Raw genomic sequence first — 21,524 nt, forward strand, 5'->3', positions numbered from 1 at the left:
TGTAACAACCAGTTTATAAAATAGTCATTACACAGTCCATATAAATTCCCATCGATAAACGCACACTGTTAATATCTTTCACGACTCTATGCTGTGCTGCGTGTAAGACAGAGAAAGAAGAAAATAAAAGGCAAAGCACACGACAAGGTCGTTTAGTTCGGACGGTAGACAATACTTTATGAATATTATTTATTAAATATAGATGATATATTTAGACAGCATAATGTGATGCGGTGAAGATATTTTGGCCTCTAATATAATATTCAGTGGAAGTAGAAAAGCTGAATTTCAATGGAAATGGAAATGTTTTTGCATTCATTTCCATTTTTGTTCCATGCAATCTGCCATCAATGACAAATATTCAAGAGATTAACTTTTTGTCTATTTTTATTTTTTTGCAGCACTAACTGTGTTTGTAGTGGTGAATGTAGATGGTCTTAAAGCGACATCACTAACGGGGAGATTTTCAAAGCATAGTAATTCAACATCCAACAGTAGTACAACAACAACAACACTAGCACCTCAAAATAATACACAAAAAGAGGTATTAGATGAGGTGCCAGAGGATAACGACGGTGTAAGTGGACAATTTAGAGTTTTTGATATGACTTTTTTATAACAAAGTAGCTACAAGTGACAGTAAGAATTGTTGAAATTATTTAGTAACTTGCTTGTACACCTGTTTATAAGTTTTGGGTAAATTATTCGTTTAAATTGAGATTGACAGGACAAGTGTAAGTTTATTTGGACCAGTGAATGGGTCAATGCCGATCGTTGCTCAAGCACAGTCACTAGGCTGCCGTTACATTATCGTGATGATTGCAACATGTTCAAAGGACATGAAAGAGCCCTGAGTACACCATGATGGCTGGCTTTGGCCAATCTTGACGACAAAAATGAAGTTTGCTGCTTATTATCGATTTGGATAGTCAAAAATTGGGTTCAATGGTCGAAACTACAAGTTGCTTGCTTTTGCTGACGACTTGGGACAACAAATCATTAAATTTAGCAACCTGAACATGTAGACTTTCGAATTGTCTTAACTAGTGCTGTCCAAATTTTTTGTGCCACGGCATATCTTAGTGGGAATTCACGGCATGCGGTTCATGCCATTTCCAAAAGTTTCAGTGCCGCAGCACACAGTTTGAACAACACCTGTCTATGCTGCCTTGCATACTATAAATTGAACTGTGACCTATAGAGTCATGCGAATCTGTGGACATAAATAAACCAACAAACCCTTAAATTTCTAATAATACCAACTGCATATTCCTTTACATAACAGCACCAACCACAAAATATCAAGTATGCGTCTTCAATAGCCACAAATGACCACATTGTAGCAACTTATATTTATCTACAGCACATGTTGACAAAGGTTAATAGGTCAACCGTAAAAACTATGCTAGCTTCTCACTGTCAACTTTAATGTCTTTCCAATCGGCAAATACACAAACACACCTACAGGAAAAATAAATATAATTTCAATGTTTTTACAGCGTGTAAATTTGTCGATAAAAAATGTACGTGACACTCACATCCATCTATAATGTCGCATTGTTGCAATTTATTCACGTATATGTGTCGAACACTAGTGAAGCTGAAAATGTAGATTAATGTTTCAATCAAAATGATGTAAAATTAATGAAAGCCTTATCAACTCAAATGACCAATAATTGACAGCGAGTGAGCATATAAAGTAGTCGTTGTCAAAGGCAGGAAAGGTATTTACTATGTGGCATCATATGATGGAGAAAGTTAGTCATGTCTAAAAGGATTAAACATGAGATTTATGTCCATATAATAAAAAATTCCTAGTAACAATGAATAATGTTATATGTAAAGTGATTAAATCTGTGCGGTAGCTGAACGGATTGGATATTGCAACCTTTACTACGATATGTGCTGCACTTGTTACTTAATATTTTGTTATAAAATTGTTATTTATATTTTTTAAAACTATGAACTTTATTTAATATTTTTTTATGTACTCTATTTTTCTACTTCTATGTATAGCCTGTCGATGCGAATGGTACGAAAATAGTTTTGACTGGAATACCACAAATCGATTATGTATGGGATCCAAATTTGCCGAGAGAATTAAATGGGTAAATTTTTTATGGCTTTTTTAAAAAAAATATCTTTTTATTTTTACATTTTTTGTGCTGATTTGGATGTACGCGTAAATATTGGATAATGGATTTGGTTTATGGTTATTTTGGTCTTGTAATGCAATGTAATGATGCAAAAATAAACCATTGCTAATATTTGGTTAGATATTCACAGAAGGTTATGAATAGAAAGGTTTGTTATTATGCTTTCACTGTACTTGGAATGAGATGTGAATTTGCAAGAGTTTCCTTATTTTCGTTCATTGTTCTGTAAACCACACGAGGGAAGAAATCGTAAATTCCAAATTGTTTAGTTACAATTTTCCGCACTTTTTACTAGTGATGTTTACAAAAATTTAAATTGAAATTTTGGATCAATTAAGCTAATTTGATATGTAAATGTAATGATAAAGGCTTTGCTCACAATTTTTAAATACTTTGCAATGATTTTAAACATTTATAATCATATTGTTATGTCAAAATTAAACCTCAAAGTGTCGAGGTGGGAAAAAATTCAAACAAACATAATAATTCTAGAATTTAAGCATATAAATCCAATTGTTTAGCCATTTAATCCTTTAAATGTTGCTAATTAATTGGAAAATTGCAGTTTACAGTAATTGATTCCAAATTAAAGCAACTGATCCTTTTAAAAGCTTTAAATTCAAGATTTCTGTCTAAATTTTTATGTCCAAATTCGGATATTCTCTGAATTTCATGTTTATTTTTAACAAAAGATGATTTCATTCCTTTTCAAAAAGAGAGAAATTTAATTTTGGAAATTCAACTCTAACGGAGAATATTTGACAGTCCATTTAATATCCAAAAATAAAGTAAAAGAATTATTGTACAATTCTGTCCCGAATATTAATAAAGAATTAGAAAATGTGTGGTTTCCACTGTTTATAAAGTCCAAAATATGGATATTGTTCATTTGTCTCATCCTACAGAACCCAAAAATTACTTTATTTGTCCACTTTGTGGGCAATTTTTAAAAATGAGATGCTTTAAATTTATTGACTCTCAAAAGTAAACAGTATCTTAAATGGTCAGTAAGTTTATATTTGAAAAAGTCTTCCATGAACTTAATATTAGGTTGTTCATAAAATACACACTTTATTAAGGGAGGAGAGCAACATGAAAGGAATTAGAGCTGTATTACCCTCTACCCATAGTAAATTGTGTGATTGTTCTTGAGACACTAGCATAGAAACTAAAGCTTGAAGTCTGTCCATAATTTCTATGGAAAAGTCGATCTAAGTCCTTATCTACGAAAGAGTCGACTTGGAGTTCTGATAAAAATTCAATAATTTGTTTACATGCATGTCTTATAAGCGATCCAGGAACAAATTCATATCAAGTCTCTAAGTCAGTGTTGTTTAAGCTTTCTTGCACCACGGTACACTTTTGTGATAAATTTCATCCCAAAACCACACCGGCATACAGTTCATGACATTTCCAACAAAATTTTGCCGACAAACCAGTGTTACGTGGCACACAGTTTGAACAATATTGCTCTAAATGATATTTCCTAATCTCCTCACATAAATATTAATCGATTGCTGTATAATGCGTAATTTATTCATCATTATCTCCTTCTGTGATATCATCCGAAAGCACCAGAAAAACCAGAATAAAATCTCATTCTATCCACCTCAGCATCAACTTTGATTTCAATATTTATTTTTGGCACTTAAAGCTTATTTTTTGGTTCTCATCATTTTCTTTTCATTTCTTCTTTCCACAAAAAAACAACAACAAAAAAATCGAATGTCGGAAATGAAATCAAAAACAACTTAGTCTCAACTTATCAACGTATCCGTTTTTGGATTCAATGCCAGCCGAAGAGGATATAGGCTTTGATTGTGACGATAAGAAGAATGGATTCTATGCATCAATAAAATTCGGTTGTCAGGTGATTGAACCATAATATCATTTTCTTACGCCAATTTTCATTTTCATGTATCAATATGTATATATATAGCTTTATCATCACTGTCTCTATGGAGTACGGTCGGATTTTATATGTGCAAATTTTACAGCCTTCGACCAAAAAACATTCATTTGTCATTTCGTGTCAGAAGTTGATTGTAAAAACTCACACAAATATTGGAGTAGGTATGTATCACGTCAGTTCCAACAAATGCAATAAAAGAACATCATCATGACTCATGAAATAAAACAATTCTATTCTTTTTTATAGGAATGATGATTTATATAAAGCAACAACACAGAAATCAACAACAACACAAACGAATTTAGTTCCGTTAATCGATAGAGGATTCTATAATCGAACGAGATATTCCTTCCTTAATAGCCAATCATCATCGCAAAATAATAATAATAATAATAATAACAATAATAACAATATTAATGATCCACAGAAGAATTCAGACAGGTCATCGAGTAGTAATAAGGATGCACCAGCAATACCCAACAACAATAGAAATATCAACAACAATAAAAATATCAATAATGATGACTATGATGCTACACGACCTGCACGTCCTTTAAGAAGGCCACCATATCGTCGTAGGCGTCCATATGATTACTATGAAGATGAATATGCGGATGATGTTTATGAAGAGAGAGATAGAAGACGAAACCGTCCGAGACATCGTCGTCCAATGTATGATGATTATGATGTCCGCAGGCCGTAAGACACATATTGATGAAATTTAATATTCATGACTTTTTTTTTATATAACTATAATTCATTCCAGTGAAACTCGTCGTCCATATTATGATGATTTTGATGATTATGACTATGAGTATGATAGACGCCCAATAAGGAATCGTAATCGATCTGAGGCTAGAAACAGTGGTTCACGATATGATGATCGTCGTGCTGGTGGTACACATAATGAAAGTAGACGACGACCAGCTTATGAAGATGATAGAAGAAGACTTGGTGATAGACGAAATCCAGTACAAGATGATAGAGTACGTGGCGAAGAGAGAAGATTCTCTGATGATGATAGACGTGATAGATACGATGACAATAAGAACTACAATAATAGACGTAATAATCCATTGGATGAAAATAAGAGAAAGCAAACGGAAATTGGCGATAGGAAGCAACAAAATGTAGAAGAGACAGTGAGTGACGAGAAACTTGTGAAACCAGCTGGAACTGGCTCTATATTTGATCGTAAAAGACCATTGCCGAAGATTAGTAGACCCGTGCCATTGAGTGAGAAAAATAAATTTGCATACAAAGCAACAGAAAGTCCAAATGCAAATATCCGAGACGGTGGCAAAAATGATGATGCAAATGCTTCCTATGAATATGAAGATATCTCAATTTCCAGCTCAACAAGCAGCACAACATCAAAATCAAATGCTGCTCCTTCATCAACGAAGCCATTCTCCTTTCAAAAATTAAAATTGGCACCGTCATTGTCAACGACATCTAAACAAACAACAACAACAACAACAACTGTAGCTTCTGTAGATGATGGAACAGAAGTGTACGAATATGTGTATGAAGATGAAGACTACGATACGGCAGTTACGCCAACGCAAAAGCCCATCATTGAGATATCATCAATCAAACCAAAAGATGAACGTGCTAGTATATACAGTAGTCGTGTACGGAATGACTATATTGCATCATCTACAATACCGTCCACGACAACAACAACGACAGCGGCACCAAGTCCCGATAGTTTTCGATTAAATCGATATAAAAACGATAATTCAAGAGAAAACATTCAACAGCAGTCATCGTATGTAGATCCATTAGTACGAAAGCCATTGGTTCCATCAATTATCCCTAATGGAAATGGAAACAATAGAAAGTTTGCTACCAAACAGACAGTCTTTGAGCCTGTAACACAAGAAATACCAACAAAGAAAATTAGCTTCCAAAATGCATACAATAATAGAAATTTAGAGCCAATTGTTGATGAAAAAGAGCAGCTACAGAAATCTGCTGTAAAGGTAATTAAACGACCATTCTTACCAAGTCGAGGTGGTAATCCATACAAAGCTAGAGGTCTTCAACCTGTCGGCATCCTTGCTGAACAACAACAACAACAAGATGATGATAAAAACGTAAGTTATAATGACGGCAATAGGAAGCAGACAGATACACACAAGTTGACATTGGAAGACCTTTATGAAGAGTATGATGTTGATTTGAATGATGCATTAAATCCAATGTTGAAACCTTTAACTTCTAGTCGTAACGTCCAAGGATTTTCGTCCCGCTCATCAACCGTTGATGTAAACGACAAAGATCATCCACATAATCTAAAGGATCAAAAAATTACAAGTAAGACGGATCATCTTATATCAAAGCCAGCAGCAACATCACAAAAAGTCACAACAACACCAATACCAGAGTATTATGAGGACGAGCTTGAATATGATACATATGCTGATGATGTTGCATAAAGTTATTCCACTATGATGAGGATGATAGGATGACTGCAAAGAAATTTTTTTCTATTCGTTATGATGAATTTTCACTTTTAGTCTGCATATGAATTTTTTTTTTATTATTGTACATATTTTTTTTATTATATTCAAGCTCATCTCTTAAAGTGATTTTTTTTAAATGTACCGAATATTACGAAACTTTTATTTGACTATCACAAAACAATTCTTGTATTTCCTTTATGCTTTTATTGTCTATCTCAGTGGTGGGCAACCTGTGTGACGCGGCACACTAGTGTGATGCTAAATTTATTTGAAAATGCCATGAATCCCATGCCCTGTCCTTAACTTGTGACCCAAAACTTAAAAAATTGTGCACCACTGCTTTATATCAGTGTTGTTCAAACTTGCTTGTGTCACGGCACACCTTGAGGGTCACCATCGGCCAGCATATGATTCATGACATTACCAACTCCATACTAATGTCTCGCAGCACATAGTTTGGCCAGCACTGCTCTATCTTATAATTTTATTTGTCGAAAAAAACTACTTCGTCAGTTGATGGAAATTATGATGATAATTAAAAGAATTCTCTCGGTTCAGTTAATTTTTAATGAGAAGGAAAATATTTGAGAATAAATGTCAAGGGTTGTAGATATAAAAGGTCAGCTTTGTGGATATTAGAATATTTTTGAAACTAGTTTTTTTACTGTATCAATGTATTGATTTTTAATTGGCTTTTGTCGATTGTGCAAATAAGATTAAATTTGTTTTGAGTTTCTAGACCGTATTTTTGTGTATTTGGAGGGTGGTAGACTTGATTGAGGATTATGTGCCCGAGTGACAACATAAGTAAAGTTCGACAATCATACGCATACTTGCATGCAATTGTCGAACCCTAAAAAAACGTTATGACTAGTTAATGGCAAGTGAAATTCTAGTTGATGACTGATTCTAACGTATTTTTGTCCATTTTGGATATCTTGAGGAAGATTTTGGATATTATCAATCAGTTTTTAGTCAGTTTTGATTAAGTCGCGGACAGAACAAGAAGCTTACTCATCAGTAACACTCACAACATTGAGAATGCTCAATTTTGAACAATTTTGATCATTTATGACCATTTGTGTAGATTAGTTGCACGACCTTGATTTTAAAAAGAGGCTTCATTGGCACTCAATAATACCATCCAAATCTTGATGCATTTTACATCATTTCTCTTCATTTATTTCTTTAAAAAATTCAGATAAAACACCAAAAGTCAAATAAAGGCGTGTAAAACACGACTCTCAGAATCCCTTTGTAAGCCACAAATTATATGCTGAAGCCCTTACAATTTTCTCACTTCAGCTAAATTTAGACACCAAATTTGTATAAAAGCTTACCTGGAAAATGAATTTCAATAAATATAATCATTTCCATACCCACCCTCGTTAAAAATACCAAGCCTACTTAATAACTAGTAAACAATATTAAAATTATAAATAAAAATAGAACTTCCAACGAACCGAGAATATTTAAAGGTCAAGCCATTCTTTAAGTATTTATTTCTATTTTTTGCATAAAGCACATTCAAAACTGCTCAAGACGTCAACAAGCGACATTATTTCGGAAAGTGAATAAATAAATAAATAAAAAAAATGAAAAATTCTATTCAGCGTCAAGAAAGTCTTCCAAGTGTGGGCTGTGTATCAAAAGAAGAAGGAAAAAAAATCTTCAATGTCATTCCTTAATAGGAATTTCAATGTCAATACGGAAGAAGATATAGCAAATGGAAATATATTCAGTCTTAAAAGGGATTCAAAATTGATGGGTTATTGATAATACATTGGGAAGTAAGGAAAAGGGGAAAATGAATTTAAATTACTCAGTTGGAGATTTGGAACTGGAAATTAATGACATTCTGTTGGGATTCTCCATTTTATCATCATAATTTTCATAACTAAATAGAATAATTTTGTATGCATATTATCGTGATTAACAGATTAAGGTGAATTTTTGTCTGTCAGCATCTTTGGAGTTGTTCATAAATGATGTGACTAGTGATGAAATTTTTGTGTTTGTACCATAAAGGGGCATAACTAGAGTTTACAAAATGTAGGAGCATTTATGCTGAAAATGGGGGAGTTTGAGTTGACCTAAAAACTCTTCTTGTTCTGGATACGCCTTGTCTTCCACGACTAGATGAACAAATCTGGAATTTCCCATCCCGCGTCCCATAAACCGAGAAATCTTGAAAGACAGGATGAGACAGGCTAAATTGAAGACTGTCATAACTCTCATTTTTTTGAGCCACTTCAGTTCCCTAAACCCTAATTATCAATATAACTTTGCATTTTGAGGTAAAAAAACACTTATACTGGTACCTTTTGAGATAAATGCTCTAAAAACTTCCAACCCATACAAAAACGTAAAGTTTGACCAAGAATCAGAAATCTGCATTCAGATTGCACTTCAGATGTGGAGGTCTGCACTTTTTGGCTGTGCTTTATGGTTCGTCGAAGGCTGCAGACCTCCAGTTTCTAGCAATATCTTATAATTCGTCCAAAGCTACAGACATACAGTTTTTGACTATACCTTATTGTTCCATCCAATGCTGCAAGCCTGTAGTTTTGAATGAACTCTTCATATCAAACTCTTCCCCACAATTGCACCCCAGACATACTTAAATCTATATGTACATCATTTATGAACACCACAATATTCTATCTTCCTTAATATACATTTCATTCTATCCTGCTGATTCTTTTAAGCTACTTTTTACTTTTCTTTTCATACACAATCAATTTCACCCCATTGATTGGTGACAGTGTACATAATAATGAGGAATAAAAAAACAGAAAATAATAAGAAAAGAAAAAATATAAAAAAAAATTATATTTATTATTTTTACTTAATTTGTAGGATAAAATCAATCAAATTTAAAACTTTCATTTCCACACCATATTTCAACATTATGATAAACATCCCATGATTGGATATGCAATTGATGGAATCTTTTGTAAATTTTTCTAAAGAATAAATTATGAATAAAGTAATGAGAAATTTCTTCTTTTTCTCTTTTTTTCATTCTTTTATTAATTAAAAATTGTTTATGTCTAGATCTTTCCGTTCCTGATTTGATTTTTCTTTATTTTAGGCTGATATAATTTTGAACTGTCAAGTCTATGAGACAACAATGCTGATGTCGTAAATCTTGAATGAGTTTTAATTACGAAGATAATTTTCTGGGTGAGATGGTGCTGATAATGGAACTAGACCTTTGTCATTTAAATTTAGAATGAAATATAATTTTGTGAGATAGTGGAATTAACGAGGGGAGCTATGTTTGGGATGGATGAGTGATTGTGTGAATTTTAGGATATTTTACATGCTAATTATCTTTAACGTAGGATTTAATATTAAGCTATTTAAATGCGTCAAATCAGTCTTACTGCTGTGAAATCTGGCTTATTACCAACGAAATCAGCGTAAATTGCAAGTTTATGTTAATAGCTGCTCTAAAAGGATTCTCAAGATTTAGTGGAACGGGAATTCACATTATTGACTTTCATAAGAGAAGCTTCTGCAAATGGAGTTCAGCAAGACATATACATGGAGAAACAGATGACGAAGAACGGCTGGATAGGGCACACACTTCGGATTTCAGAGTAAATGCAATTATTGGGACACAAATACAAATTACCTACAACATTCTTGGCTGGAATCCACGAAACAAACGGCGACCAAAAGCTTCAAAAGCTACTTGGCGCAGAACAGTGATGAAAAAATGTCAGCTAACTATGTGGACACACTTACTCTCTATCAACAGCTTCTTTCAATGAATTTTTAGGCCTACCGATCGATCTGTTGTGGACAGACAATTTGTACAGACTAGGTGATAGAGCCAGCAAAAGAGTCGGATGGAAAGCTTTTATTGTAACCTCTTGTAGCCTGAACTCCACATAGGAACATAAATGAAGTTAGGAAGAAGCGGGCTTCTTGTTGATCCCATATAAAAATCCAATCACCGGTTCAAAAATTTCTGTAAAATTTTTATTAAAAATTTCAAATAAGTATGAGAAAATTGTTGCTAAATGATCTGACTGAACGCTTATTTGACTGCATGTCAACTCTACTGCAACCGACAGACATCTATTAATCATTGAACTCACATATCAATTAAATATTCTAACCTTAATCAAAATCCTATCAATTAATTTCTGAAAATCAAAAATTCCAATTCCATCATGTAATTCTAAAATCGAAGGTCACATAATACCTATTATCCAATTCAATAGAAAATGACAATCCAACCATTTTTTCCATTAAAATTTTGTCCCAATACGTGACTAAAATAAAAGCTCCCAAAAGCATTGTCCGTTATGGACGTAAAAATCAATTGCCAATCATTTACAATTCAATATTTTCCATGAATTTACTGTGTCACTCACAAAATTTTACAAGACAACGACTAAATGGGACATCGAAAAAGGAAGGCACACAAACGCCTCTTTTTCCACAAACTACAAAACCGAGTGAAAAATGACACAAAAAAGAACGTCTTCTTCTTACATGCGGTAATTATTATTCAGCAAGGCAACCTTCAGACCTAAATAAATATAAATCTTCTTCCTTACTATGTGGTGTGTTGGGGTAAGTCGAGTATGACGACTGCTTTGTTTTAGGATTTTGATTAATTCATTTACAAGGACGACATTCAGCATGAACTATATGAAACTTACTATATTAATAGTAAGAATAATAGATTTAATGGTAGTTTGTATCATTTGAGACGGCATCTGACGGAGGTCATGGATCACAATTGATCTGTGCGGTCAGCGAAGTCAATGAGATGTCTCGGAAAACTCTAAGAAATTGAGGGATATTGTCCAAAGATGGGGATTTGATCAAGCGTAGTTGCGAACCCTTTTATTAAGTTTGATCGATTCCACACCCTTGGTTTTGACACTAATACTCTCCTACCCTCTCTAGTGAAAGCAGAAGAAGATGTTTAACTAATACTAGATCTATCGTTGGTTACCGCTTGCCAATTTCCGATTTCAAGTGTAGTCCTATCTCGATCGACAGTTTCCTTCCATGATTTATTTGGACGCCTATGTGATCTTTTGATAACTAGTTTAAGCAAAGGCTTATCGAGGAGACGATGGGTTTATTGGAAAGCCAGGAGGGTGATTACGTTCTTGTGTCTTCTGCTTACTTCTGTATCCTTACTGTTATGACTGAAATTAATGATCGAATCAAAAAGAGATGAACCAAATTTGACACAAACCTTAAGGGATGAGCTAAACCAGATTCTAACCTGAAAATGTAAGTGACGTCATTGACGAATATCCCATAAATGCAAAATACTGAAATTTTCTTTTTTCTTCTGTTTTTCATATTTATTTTAATATTTTTTTATTCTTTTTACAATAATGTCAGCTTCTTTGACTTTAAGCTTTTATGTATACAAATGATTCTTCCTTATTTTTATTACTTTTTAAGGTTATTAATATTATGATTTATCCAGTTGTTGTTAATTATTTTTGATTATGCAAGATTTCTTCAAAATTCAAGCACGAAACTATGGAAGCTAAAAATTTAAACTTAATAGCTCATTTTTAAGGATATTAATGGATTTGTGACTAGAATGATCCTCAAATGACCACATTTGTCTATTGGAAGAGCATTTATATAATTTAATATGTGAATTCACATGCCATATACAGCCATATGGACGTGTAAGTGCGATTATATTGTTTTATTTTATATTTTTGGTCCAAAACATTTTTAATGCATAGATATATGCACGTATTATGTCTCAATTTATTGTATTCTATGTGTGTCTATTGCAGTTCATTCTATGGCTTATAAAATATTGTTTCATGTCTTTTTTTGATAATGTAAACTTACTCAGAACGTTGGGATTTAAGAGATTTGGCGATAGGGCAAAAAAGGAAAGCTAGCTTTTTTGGAGAGGATTTTAAACTCTTTTGAGGAAAGAACTTTAAAGATTTACCCATTGATAATAAATTAACCCAAATAAAGGAAGGCTTTGGAAAGTTTTCCATTTTATTACTTCTGTTCGCTTTGTGATTGTAGCTTCTTATTCTTATCACAATTGGGAATCAATTTTTATATTCCAAAACTATAAAATTGTATTAATTTGGGAAGAATTGAATTTGTTTTGACGACACTAAGGCTTGAAAAAGCCAATTTATCTAGGAATCTAGACTAATAATCTGTAATTGTGTCATATCAAGAGCAAAGTAAGCTGACAGCAACACTTACGAGCAAGCTTAGCAAGTATATTAAAAATAAGTACGCTTTCGAAAGTAAACTATTTGCCAGATAGGGTCTGTCTTCTGTGTGGCTGTCAAAGAACATCGGATTTTGTTTCGACAAGTTGACTTGACTTCAAGCTTTGGTCCTCAATAGGGGTGTTAGGAGAGAAGTGATGTTTTAAGGAGTGTTTTGAGTTAACACCTAACTTGCCCCGAACCTTGCTCTTTGGAAAATTATTCAATTTACTAGGATTCTCTAAAATTTTCAATTTACGCCCTTGGTCCTCAGCATGGATGTATTAATGGGAGAGAAGCCTATGCTGAGGGGTGTTTGGAGGTCTACCTCTATGAAGGTGATACTTTGAGAGAAGAAGCTTCAGTTTGCTAGAGCCCTCATCCATAATTTTGATGTTACAACTCAGATCCTCATAGAACATAGTCAGGAAGCACAGTTTTAACGTGAAAAATCAACACTTGGACCTTCATCTCCCCCTTAAGCGTTAAGTAATGAAAAAATGATCCCCTAACCAAGCTTTTCTTCTGTAGTAAGTCTGTAACTTTAATCAAATCATAATACAGGTAAAGGAATATAGGAGGACAAGAATTAGGTTCAAAATTAATCATTTCCGAACATTTACATTTACAATAATTACAATTAACAATAATTCACCAAAAAGAAAACTTAATAAATTCAAATCAACAATTTATTATTCCAAAATAATTCCATCAAATCTTCAATTGTTACCAGCATTAATGCTGTCTAAATTCAACATCATTTGTATTATTCCTTAATAATTTTATCTCATAACATTTTTAATGTCAATATTAACAATAGAATTAGAATCAACATGAGATAAGCCACGGATAATTTTAGCCATGTACACATCACTTCTTCTTTTTTTGTATAATACAGTATGAATAGCTAGCTTATAAATAAACTTAATTTTACATTGTTAACATAATTAAATTTAATTAAAATAACATAATATTAACAAAATTAATCCATAATCCTTAAATATATATGCGTGGGTGGAGTTAGACAAAAGAAGAAGAAGAACAGTAGACAAACATATAAATCTTCATTATATCTAGCATTTCCATGAATATAAATCGCAGATATACTTTACTTTGTGTAGATATTCGTGTGTGTATCTTTTGAGTCTATGAACCAGGGGTGGGAAACCTTTTATTTTTCGCAGCACACCTTGGTGGTAAGCCATGACTGAAACCATACACGGTGTATAGTTCATGGCATTTCCAACCTTGGTGCCACGGAACACAGGTTGCCCACCCCTGACATAAACGGATGATTACTGTGTTGATCTTATGTTTTTCATACATTTCTGGAAAAAAATTATATTCTTATTTGCAGGAAAAGGAAATTGAGTAGAATGGGGAGAATTAGGGTGTGGGAGGGATCAATACACACATGAATATCAACAGTAATTAAGTTGGAAAAAAGTTTAACGAGTTTTATTTTTTCTTCTGAGTTCATTTGAGAATTTTAATTTACTTTTTTTTCGCTTTTATTGAATTAAATATTATTTTTTTCACTTTGGTTTATAAACTTTGGGATATTTGCTCATGTGGAGGATTCAAGATGGAAATTGATTAAATTTAATTTGAAGTTTTGGTTATTTACAGATTGATTTTGTAGTTGAATATTTTAGTTTTAACAAAATAGGGCATTGATAAGCAGCCTTTTATTATTTTAGGCACACTTTGGAGGTGAGCCTCAAACAAAGCAGCGTATCGGCCACAGTTTGCCCACCACTGATATAGTGTTAAAACATCTCAAATTCGTTATTTTAGGTCCAAAAAGACTAATATCTTGGAATTATTATATATTCGAAAAATACAGCACTATGACCTACGCAAAGAGCATGCTTTTTAGTGTAGAGTAAGCTAATAGCACGCTGGCGAGCTCGCTCAACAGCCGTCAATGATCTAGGTTCAATCTTAACTTTTTACTGCTCAACAAGCATCAATGAATCATTTTTGTTGAAGCTGGTTACCTTGGACCATTGGTGGTCAACCTGTGTGCCACGGCATATTAGTGTACTGCTTAATTCTATTGGAAATACCATAAACTTCATCCCATTAAATTTCATAAATGGATTTAATTAATTTTCACATAAAATTCCTCAACTACAAAATCATTTAATCATCAAATTGAACTTAATGAGCCTCCATAATGAGCCCCATCGTATCATATCCACAAATTTATTCTTCGTAACTTCATTTAAAATTTATATATGTATAGTTAATTATCATAAATATCTATCTACCATCTTATATAGCACTTATTTAATATATTTATATGTAATTCCTTCTATCTCAATCTTAAATTACTTTATTTTATTAATTATAGTAAATTATATGAGAATTAGATAAAAGAATAGAAGAATTGTGAATTAAAAGTTAATGGAATGTAAATAATACACAAATATTCTCTTAACAGTTCATAGCATCTTTATAAATCTTCCTTAACATCATCAAGAATGAAATATAAAAAAATGTTCATTGATTTTAAATAAATATTCATATCTAGATTTATATTTCTTCTATTTATAGAGTAAGATGATATGCAACTTTATTAAATGAGAAATATTTTTATTATTTTTTTTTTGTATTTTTTTAAAACTATTCGCATTGTTTGATGTGATTTATTTAATTACTTTTCTATGATATTTTCTTTTATTAGGTATGTATTATAAAAATTTATTTGTTAACTGTTACTGGACAATTTTCTTATTAATTTTTGCAATGAAAAATGATAAAAAAGTTTATTTTAAATTTTTTAGTAGCTTTTTTTCAGTTTTAAAGACAAAAGTTTGAAGGAAATTTTCATTCTTTAGAATTGTGGATGACGGAGGATGGATTCAGAGGAAAAAATCAACGAAAAATTAAAAATAAAAAAATGTTATATAATAATCGGCTAACCAATTCTCGGAGAGATCACCCTTCCCTAGCAAACCCCCTGCTTTGTTCCCATTTTTGATTTTTCTTTAGTTTTTCGTAAAAAAATCTCAAAGTTCCCACCAACCTTTTTTAAACCCCACCCCCTTTACCCCTCTCAAAAAATGTCTTCCTACACCCCTGCTAGACGACAATGGTGATTTTATGAAAATTAAAAACATTTTACTTCTTTGTATAAAGTTCTTCAATGTTCTGTGCTCATTACTGTTATCAAATTGTTACTCAAACTTTGTTTTTAATAAGCTTTGAAAGTTTCTGTTGTTCAAACTTTAATTATGATAATGCTCAACTGCGTCAATTTATTTTAATAAACCCCAGGGAGCATAGTTTTTTGGATGTTATAGATACATTAAAGTTAAAGAAAAAATCTGAGCTTTAAGTTAAAGTTTAATGGAATTGAAAGTATCCATGTGGATTCCGAATGTAGCCATGTGCCTGTCAATTGTAGCCAAGTATTACCCGGTCATCATTAACAGCCAAGGGACTTTTTTCAAACGACATTGAGAATATTATCGCAAAATTTTATTCATCATGATTGCTTTGTTGAAATTTTCATTTACATTTAATGCTTTTTTTCATTTTAGTTAAAAGCATTGAATTTATGCAAATCATTGACAATAAAATTCATAGCTTAATAAAATTAGCTGCATAATTTGCATCATAAATTCTTTGATGATCCGTAAAAGCTTTATTGAATGCTGTTTGAAGTCAACAATGGAATGAAGTCTGATAACCAAATAAATTCTCTCAATTGTGACGAAAAAAAGCTATTATTAAGGAACAAAAAGCAATTTCTATAACAATTTTATTATTTGATATGATAATATGCCATTAAGCTTTACTGAAAATTCCATTCAGAAGCGTTTGTAAATATAAACATTCGTGTCTAAAATAAGCATGTTAAGGTGCTGTCAAGAGATTTCTTGGTAATTTTAAAGTACATATTCTTAGGATACATGCTTTACTTGAATATTAAGAAGCAATCTAGTTAGAAATATAATAGCTTTATAATTTACGCAAACAGTTTTTGGCGTAAAATACATATGGGAACTGACAGGTACGGAAAAAATATTCAGAAGTGGGTAGAAATAAAGTTTGACATTAACTCCTAACGGAAATCTTATTTTCACTGGATTTGAATTCATAAGCAGGCACGTTTGTTTGGTTAGAGTTTAAAAATAGACATATGAACTTTTGGTGCGAGTATGGACTTGTTGTGATTGAGAGTGTGTTGAATGAGTTTAAGCATGAATGAAATTGAATTGAATTTGTTACATTTTGATTGACTTGTTGTTCATTGGTAGCTGCTCATTACGATTAGAGGTAATGATTAGATACTTGAAGTTGAGGCTTGCAATTGAGTAAACTGCAAATTATGTCCTATTTCAAAGTTTACAAAAATACTAAAATTTTAATGAAGATTTATAACGGTCATTCTAAATTCAAATTTTCAAAACCGTACAAATTAGTTTGGAAAATATTAATTTTTTTGAATTTTCCGTTAAATTTTAGCTCAAAAATGATAAAAGTTGTAAAATCTCTAAATTCAGACCTTGTGGATATTCATCCAATAAAGACAAGCACTTAACACTAAAAACATTGCAAATTTGAGGATGAATTTTAAATCCATTTAAATTTAAAGTCCTGAATAATTCATACAAATTTGTCTATTTCAACACACACTTAAACACCCCAAAAATTGATAGTATAATCCCATAAAATTATGCAAAAGCCATAGCATAAAATACCGATACAATCTAAAATAGATATGATAAGATTAGGATCATCACGAACGAAACGGAAATCCTCATTAGACTTCATAAATTTTTAATAACAATTTTCATTTTTCATATTGATTAAAATGAATATGTTCTCAAGTTTGTGTCTTCACATCCATTTCCATATACTGTATCTAATGAAATTATTATTCGATTTTAAATGGCACAATTCCCACGCCTTATAAACAACAAAAAATTTTTACGTATCAACATTTCCAAGAATAATAAAAATAATAACAATGTGAATGAATCCTTTGCCATCCAACCCCATCTGAATGAAAATTTCCTTAAAATGCTTCCTTCAAGTTCAAATATTTTTTTTTTGAATGTAATTTAATGTAATAGGGGAGGTTACATACATATCTAAACATCTTTAACATTGAAAATTCAATTTTTGTGAGAATGTTAAAAAGTTAGAGATTCGGTAAGCAAGAGAGAGACCTGAAAGTTTATCCCTAAATAACAATTTTGTTGATTAAATAAAGCATTCGTTGTTATGGAGGTCGTGCATATATGACGTCAAATTGAAAAATTTGAATTTTTTTTAATCCTTTTTATGAGCTCAGTAAAAATTTATGGCTGCGGTGCTGATTGGTATTCGTATGAAGGATTATCGATTGTTATTTAGATTTGCGAGAGTTCTTGACTAGTGACAGCATTACTAAAGTTAACAAGATCCCGGTATTTTCTTAAATTAGCAGGATCCAGAATAATTCCGGAACGATGCAGCAATTTCAATTTTAGCTGCAAAAGTTGGCCGAAATCAGCTTTGACGAAGCGATCAGAACGCCTTTAAGACTTTCCAACAATGTGGCATCGAAGCGCCATTCTATCTATTTTCTAACTAAGCCTCTAATCACTTTAATTAAAAATAGCGACAAAGTGATATGCCAGGTTTCGAACCCAGGATAGCTGACTCAGATAAGCAACTCTCAATCACTAAACCACTAGATCACTAAGCCACTAAGCCATCTCACCTCACAAACCCTACAATAGCAATATCTTCATATTAATACAGCTGCAGACCATAAGGATTGATTCATAAATTTCAAGACATCATATATGCATGACCCCTTTTTTATAAACTAAATAAATGAAGTTCAAACATATAAACAGGAATAGTAGTAAAACTTATATAAATTTCAAGAGTATATGCGATGAGATTATAATTGGTATTAGATATTCGATGTAAAGCTTTTAACCTTAACTTTCTTCGCTTTTACTGATATTTTGGTTGGTTCTCTTGTATCATGAAAAAATATAAAATAATAATCAGATTCCATTTGTTGTTCTTATTATTCTTAGTCTAATTTTAATCAAGTATTTTCAATTAAGTTTATTAAAGCTTTCACAATCTTGTTTTTTTCTTTACAATTTGTGTTTTAAAAATATATGTTTTAAAGCTTTTTCCCATTTCTCTTATGAGACTATAAAATTACAATTTTTTTTTTCATCATTTTCACTAGAGTCTTCCTTAATATTCTAAAATTATCATTAACTAGTCATTAATATTATGTATATTATTAATTATGTACTATATGTCATGTATATCAATCAATTTTCATCATCGTCTGGTGTATCCCGCACTAGTCATCTGCGGAAGAAGTTGAAATTGAAAAATCCCCTACCTTTATCATTTTTCGGTGACATCAACATTGGAACTTGATTCTTGTGGGTTATCTTAATCTATTATTTAAATTGTGTGCATGAAGAAAATAAAGGAAGTAGAATATAAGATTTTATGTAAATGAACTGTGGCAGAACTGCATGTCATTCTAAGCTTTTTCACTCGAATCACTTTTCACTTCCTTTAACGAGCTGCATGTGTTGCAAATTTCTTGAATTTAATTTTGTTGAACACGTTTAGGATGAAAATGGAAGGACATGAGTTTGAATAATTGAGTTTTGTGGAAATTTGACATGAAAGTTTATCAAAAAAGGAACAGAAATGCTGTAAAGAGAGTTTTGGTGTTTGTGGATGAATCAAAGTTTTTTAATTTGTTAGGAATTGGCGAAGATTGAGCCAGATTTTGAGCTCTTACAGATATACCTTAACATGGACTGTTTGATGTCATGATCTCATATCCTTCAACTTATGCTGCGTAATAGTTGGGGAACTTTAACTCTGATCATGAATTCACCAATTTTTAACGCTCCTGGATTGGATTATTCGGCATCAAGAATTGGATTTGGGATCAGATTGAAAGCTGGCGTCATATCGACCTGGCGCCGGATCGAATTCACGAAAACTCTCCGGATTATAAAGATACAAATTGGTCATAATCCAGATGATATAACTATATCAGTCAAATGAAAAAATGAGCCTATGCATAAATATACATGTCCTGAGTTTGAATCCTGAACCATTGATACGTAAGGTCAATGCTCTAATATTCGATAACGTGATAAGGTTCCATTAGCCATAGATCACACTTGATCTGTGGAAGATAAGGTTCCTGGCGCGGAGAATTCCAAAGCTAGTGTATAAGTCACTAATGCATCTTTATTGATTTAAAAATTCATGAAATTCTCAAGAACAATCTATAAATATTCCAAATAAATGCTAAACTTACACTTCATCAATAAATCCACAGCAATTTACTATAAGAATAGATCATTCGCCTCCACAAAAAACTTTAATTTGCCACTTCCAAACAGCTTCATCAGACTTAAAAACAGCTTGCTCTCAACAAGCAATATTTAAATAAATAAATTGCTTTACTTCTTATTTGCGAATTAATTTTTCATAGACTTGACAAACTTCTTGTGAAGCTTCATTAAAAGTCTTGACATCGAAAATAAAAAAAAACGTAATTTAAGTGAAAAAGCCTTGAAAAGACATCACAGCAGTAACAAATAGAGAGAATAATTTAAGAAGCTTATATATAAAAGTCACTAATCTACTTACAGTTGCTGGAGCTTGCATCCATGGCTCACCATCGATTTGCATTGGAAAAGTCTTTTTTGTTTTAAGTATTATTTCACTGCATTGCGCCAAACGACGACCTGATTTATGGTATGAGATTGAAAAAATATACAGAAATAAATATTATGCGTCTAAGAGTACCGAGTCATGACATTTAGAAGGAGAAGAGGATTATAGAAATATCAACAAAAAAATAAAAAAGGCCAACCTGATGCTCTTAGTCCAGTCCGTACTTGTCCCATGTGAAGACAACTTTCCAATCCAATAACTTCAATTTTACGGTCGCCGATGTCTAATGGATGAGAAAATTAAAAATCATCGTTAAATGGCATAAAAAGGAGGAAATTTTTTTTTATGGTGACAACGGAAGCAGCAATTTTACCTTGAATGGCGATGCTTAAATCAACAGAATTAAAACTCTGAGTTGACATTTCCTTATCAGCACTCCGAAGCTTTTTCATTTTCTTAAAAGGACCATTGCTTGACGTACTCCGTCGAATACGCTTTTGTGATAAATTTTCACCCCACAAATTCGATCCACCATGTGTATATGGAATATTCAATAATGCAATTCCTTGTAGTGATATGCCATTTAAGTCTAACCGTACACCGTCACATGTCAGCTCAACATATTCATGTAGATTTTTGCAGGTTGCAGAAAATGTTTCACTTGTAGCATACTCAAAATACCACAGCTTGTTTTTCATACGTGAATTAAATTTATGTGGATTCTTTTCACGCTCTAAATGGAATTTTACACAGATTGCTGCATCGACACCAACTGTTGACCATCATGTGAGTCATTAATGTGAATAAATTGGTATTAAAGGTATTAGTATGGATGGATTTTAGGGATGAATGTTTAATGTTTGCTAAGAGCATAAATTAAGTGCAAATTTAAGTTCAAAATTCAATTTTCGAAAACAATTTCGAAATCGAATTTTCGAAAATCAAATTCGAAATTGAATTTTCGAACATCAATTTCGGGCATTAAGCTTGAAATTGTATTCTCAAAAAATAATTTCGAATTTTAGTTTTCGAAAAACCAAATTCGAAATTAGATTTTCGAACATCAGTTTTGAAA

The 21,524-nt window shown here is 32.0% G+C and overlaps 2 protein-coding genes across 17 annotated transcripts in view; one reads left to right on the forward strand and one right to left on the reverse strand.

Moving 5' to 3' along the window:
• Positions 1–9,538, forward strand: part of LOC139091230 (myb-like protein P) — a 34,134-nt gene extending 24,596 nt beyond the window's left edge. The window contains exons 3-9 of one of the 2 annotated variants that reach the window (XM_070641188.1): positions 402–577; positions 2,017–2,108; positions 3,912–4,026; positions 4,096–4,229; positions 4,315–4,767; positions 4,835–6,238; positions 6,296–9,538. In XM_070641188.1, coding sequence (XP_070497289.1) covers positions 402–577; positions 2,017–2,108; positions 3,912–4,026; positions 4,096–4,229; positions 4,315–4,767; positions 4,835–6,238; positions 6,296–6,509 — 2,588 coding nt within the window. In that variant the 3' untranslated portion in view covers positions 6,510–9,538. Of the gene's footprint in view, positions 1–401; positions 578–2,016; positions 2,109–3,911; positions 4,027–4,095; positions 4,230–4,314; positions 4,768–4,834 lie in introns of both variants that reach the window. The other variant, XM_070641187.1, reaches the window with a different exon arrangement.
• A 5,811-nt stretch (positions 9,539–15,349) lies between these two features.
• Positions 15,350–21,524, reverse strand: part of Dgk (diacyl glycerol kinase 1) — a 68,038-nt gene continuing 61,863 nt past the window's right edge. For all 15 annotated transcript variants that reach the window (XM_070641199.1, XM_070641198.1, XM_070641194.1 and 12 more), the window contains 4 exons: positions 20,823–21,221; positions 20,649–20,732; positions 20,423–20,520; positions 15,350–19,200 (listed from right to left, as the gene is read on the reverse strand). In XM_070641199.1, the coding sequence (XP_070497300.1) occupies positions 19,105–19,200; positions 20,423–20,520; positions 20,649–20,732; positions 20,823–21,221 (677 nt within the window). In that variant the 3' untranslated portion in view covers positions 15,350–19,104. The remainder of the gene's footprint in view (positions 19,201–20,422; positions 20,521–20,648; positions 20,733–20,822; positions 21,222–21,524) is intronic.

Source organism: Chironomus tepperi, unplaced genomic scaffold, assembly GCF_022539635.2.
Source record: "Chironomus tepperi strain 1889 unplaced genomic scaffold, CSIRO-AGI_Ctep_v1 contig_244, whole genome shotgun sequence".
NCBI classification, from domain to species: domain Eukaryota; kingdom Metazoa; phylum Arthropoda; class Insecta; order Diptera; family Chironomidae; genus Chironomus; species Chironomus tepperi.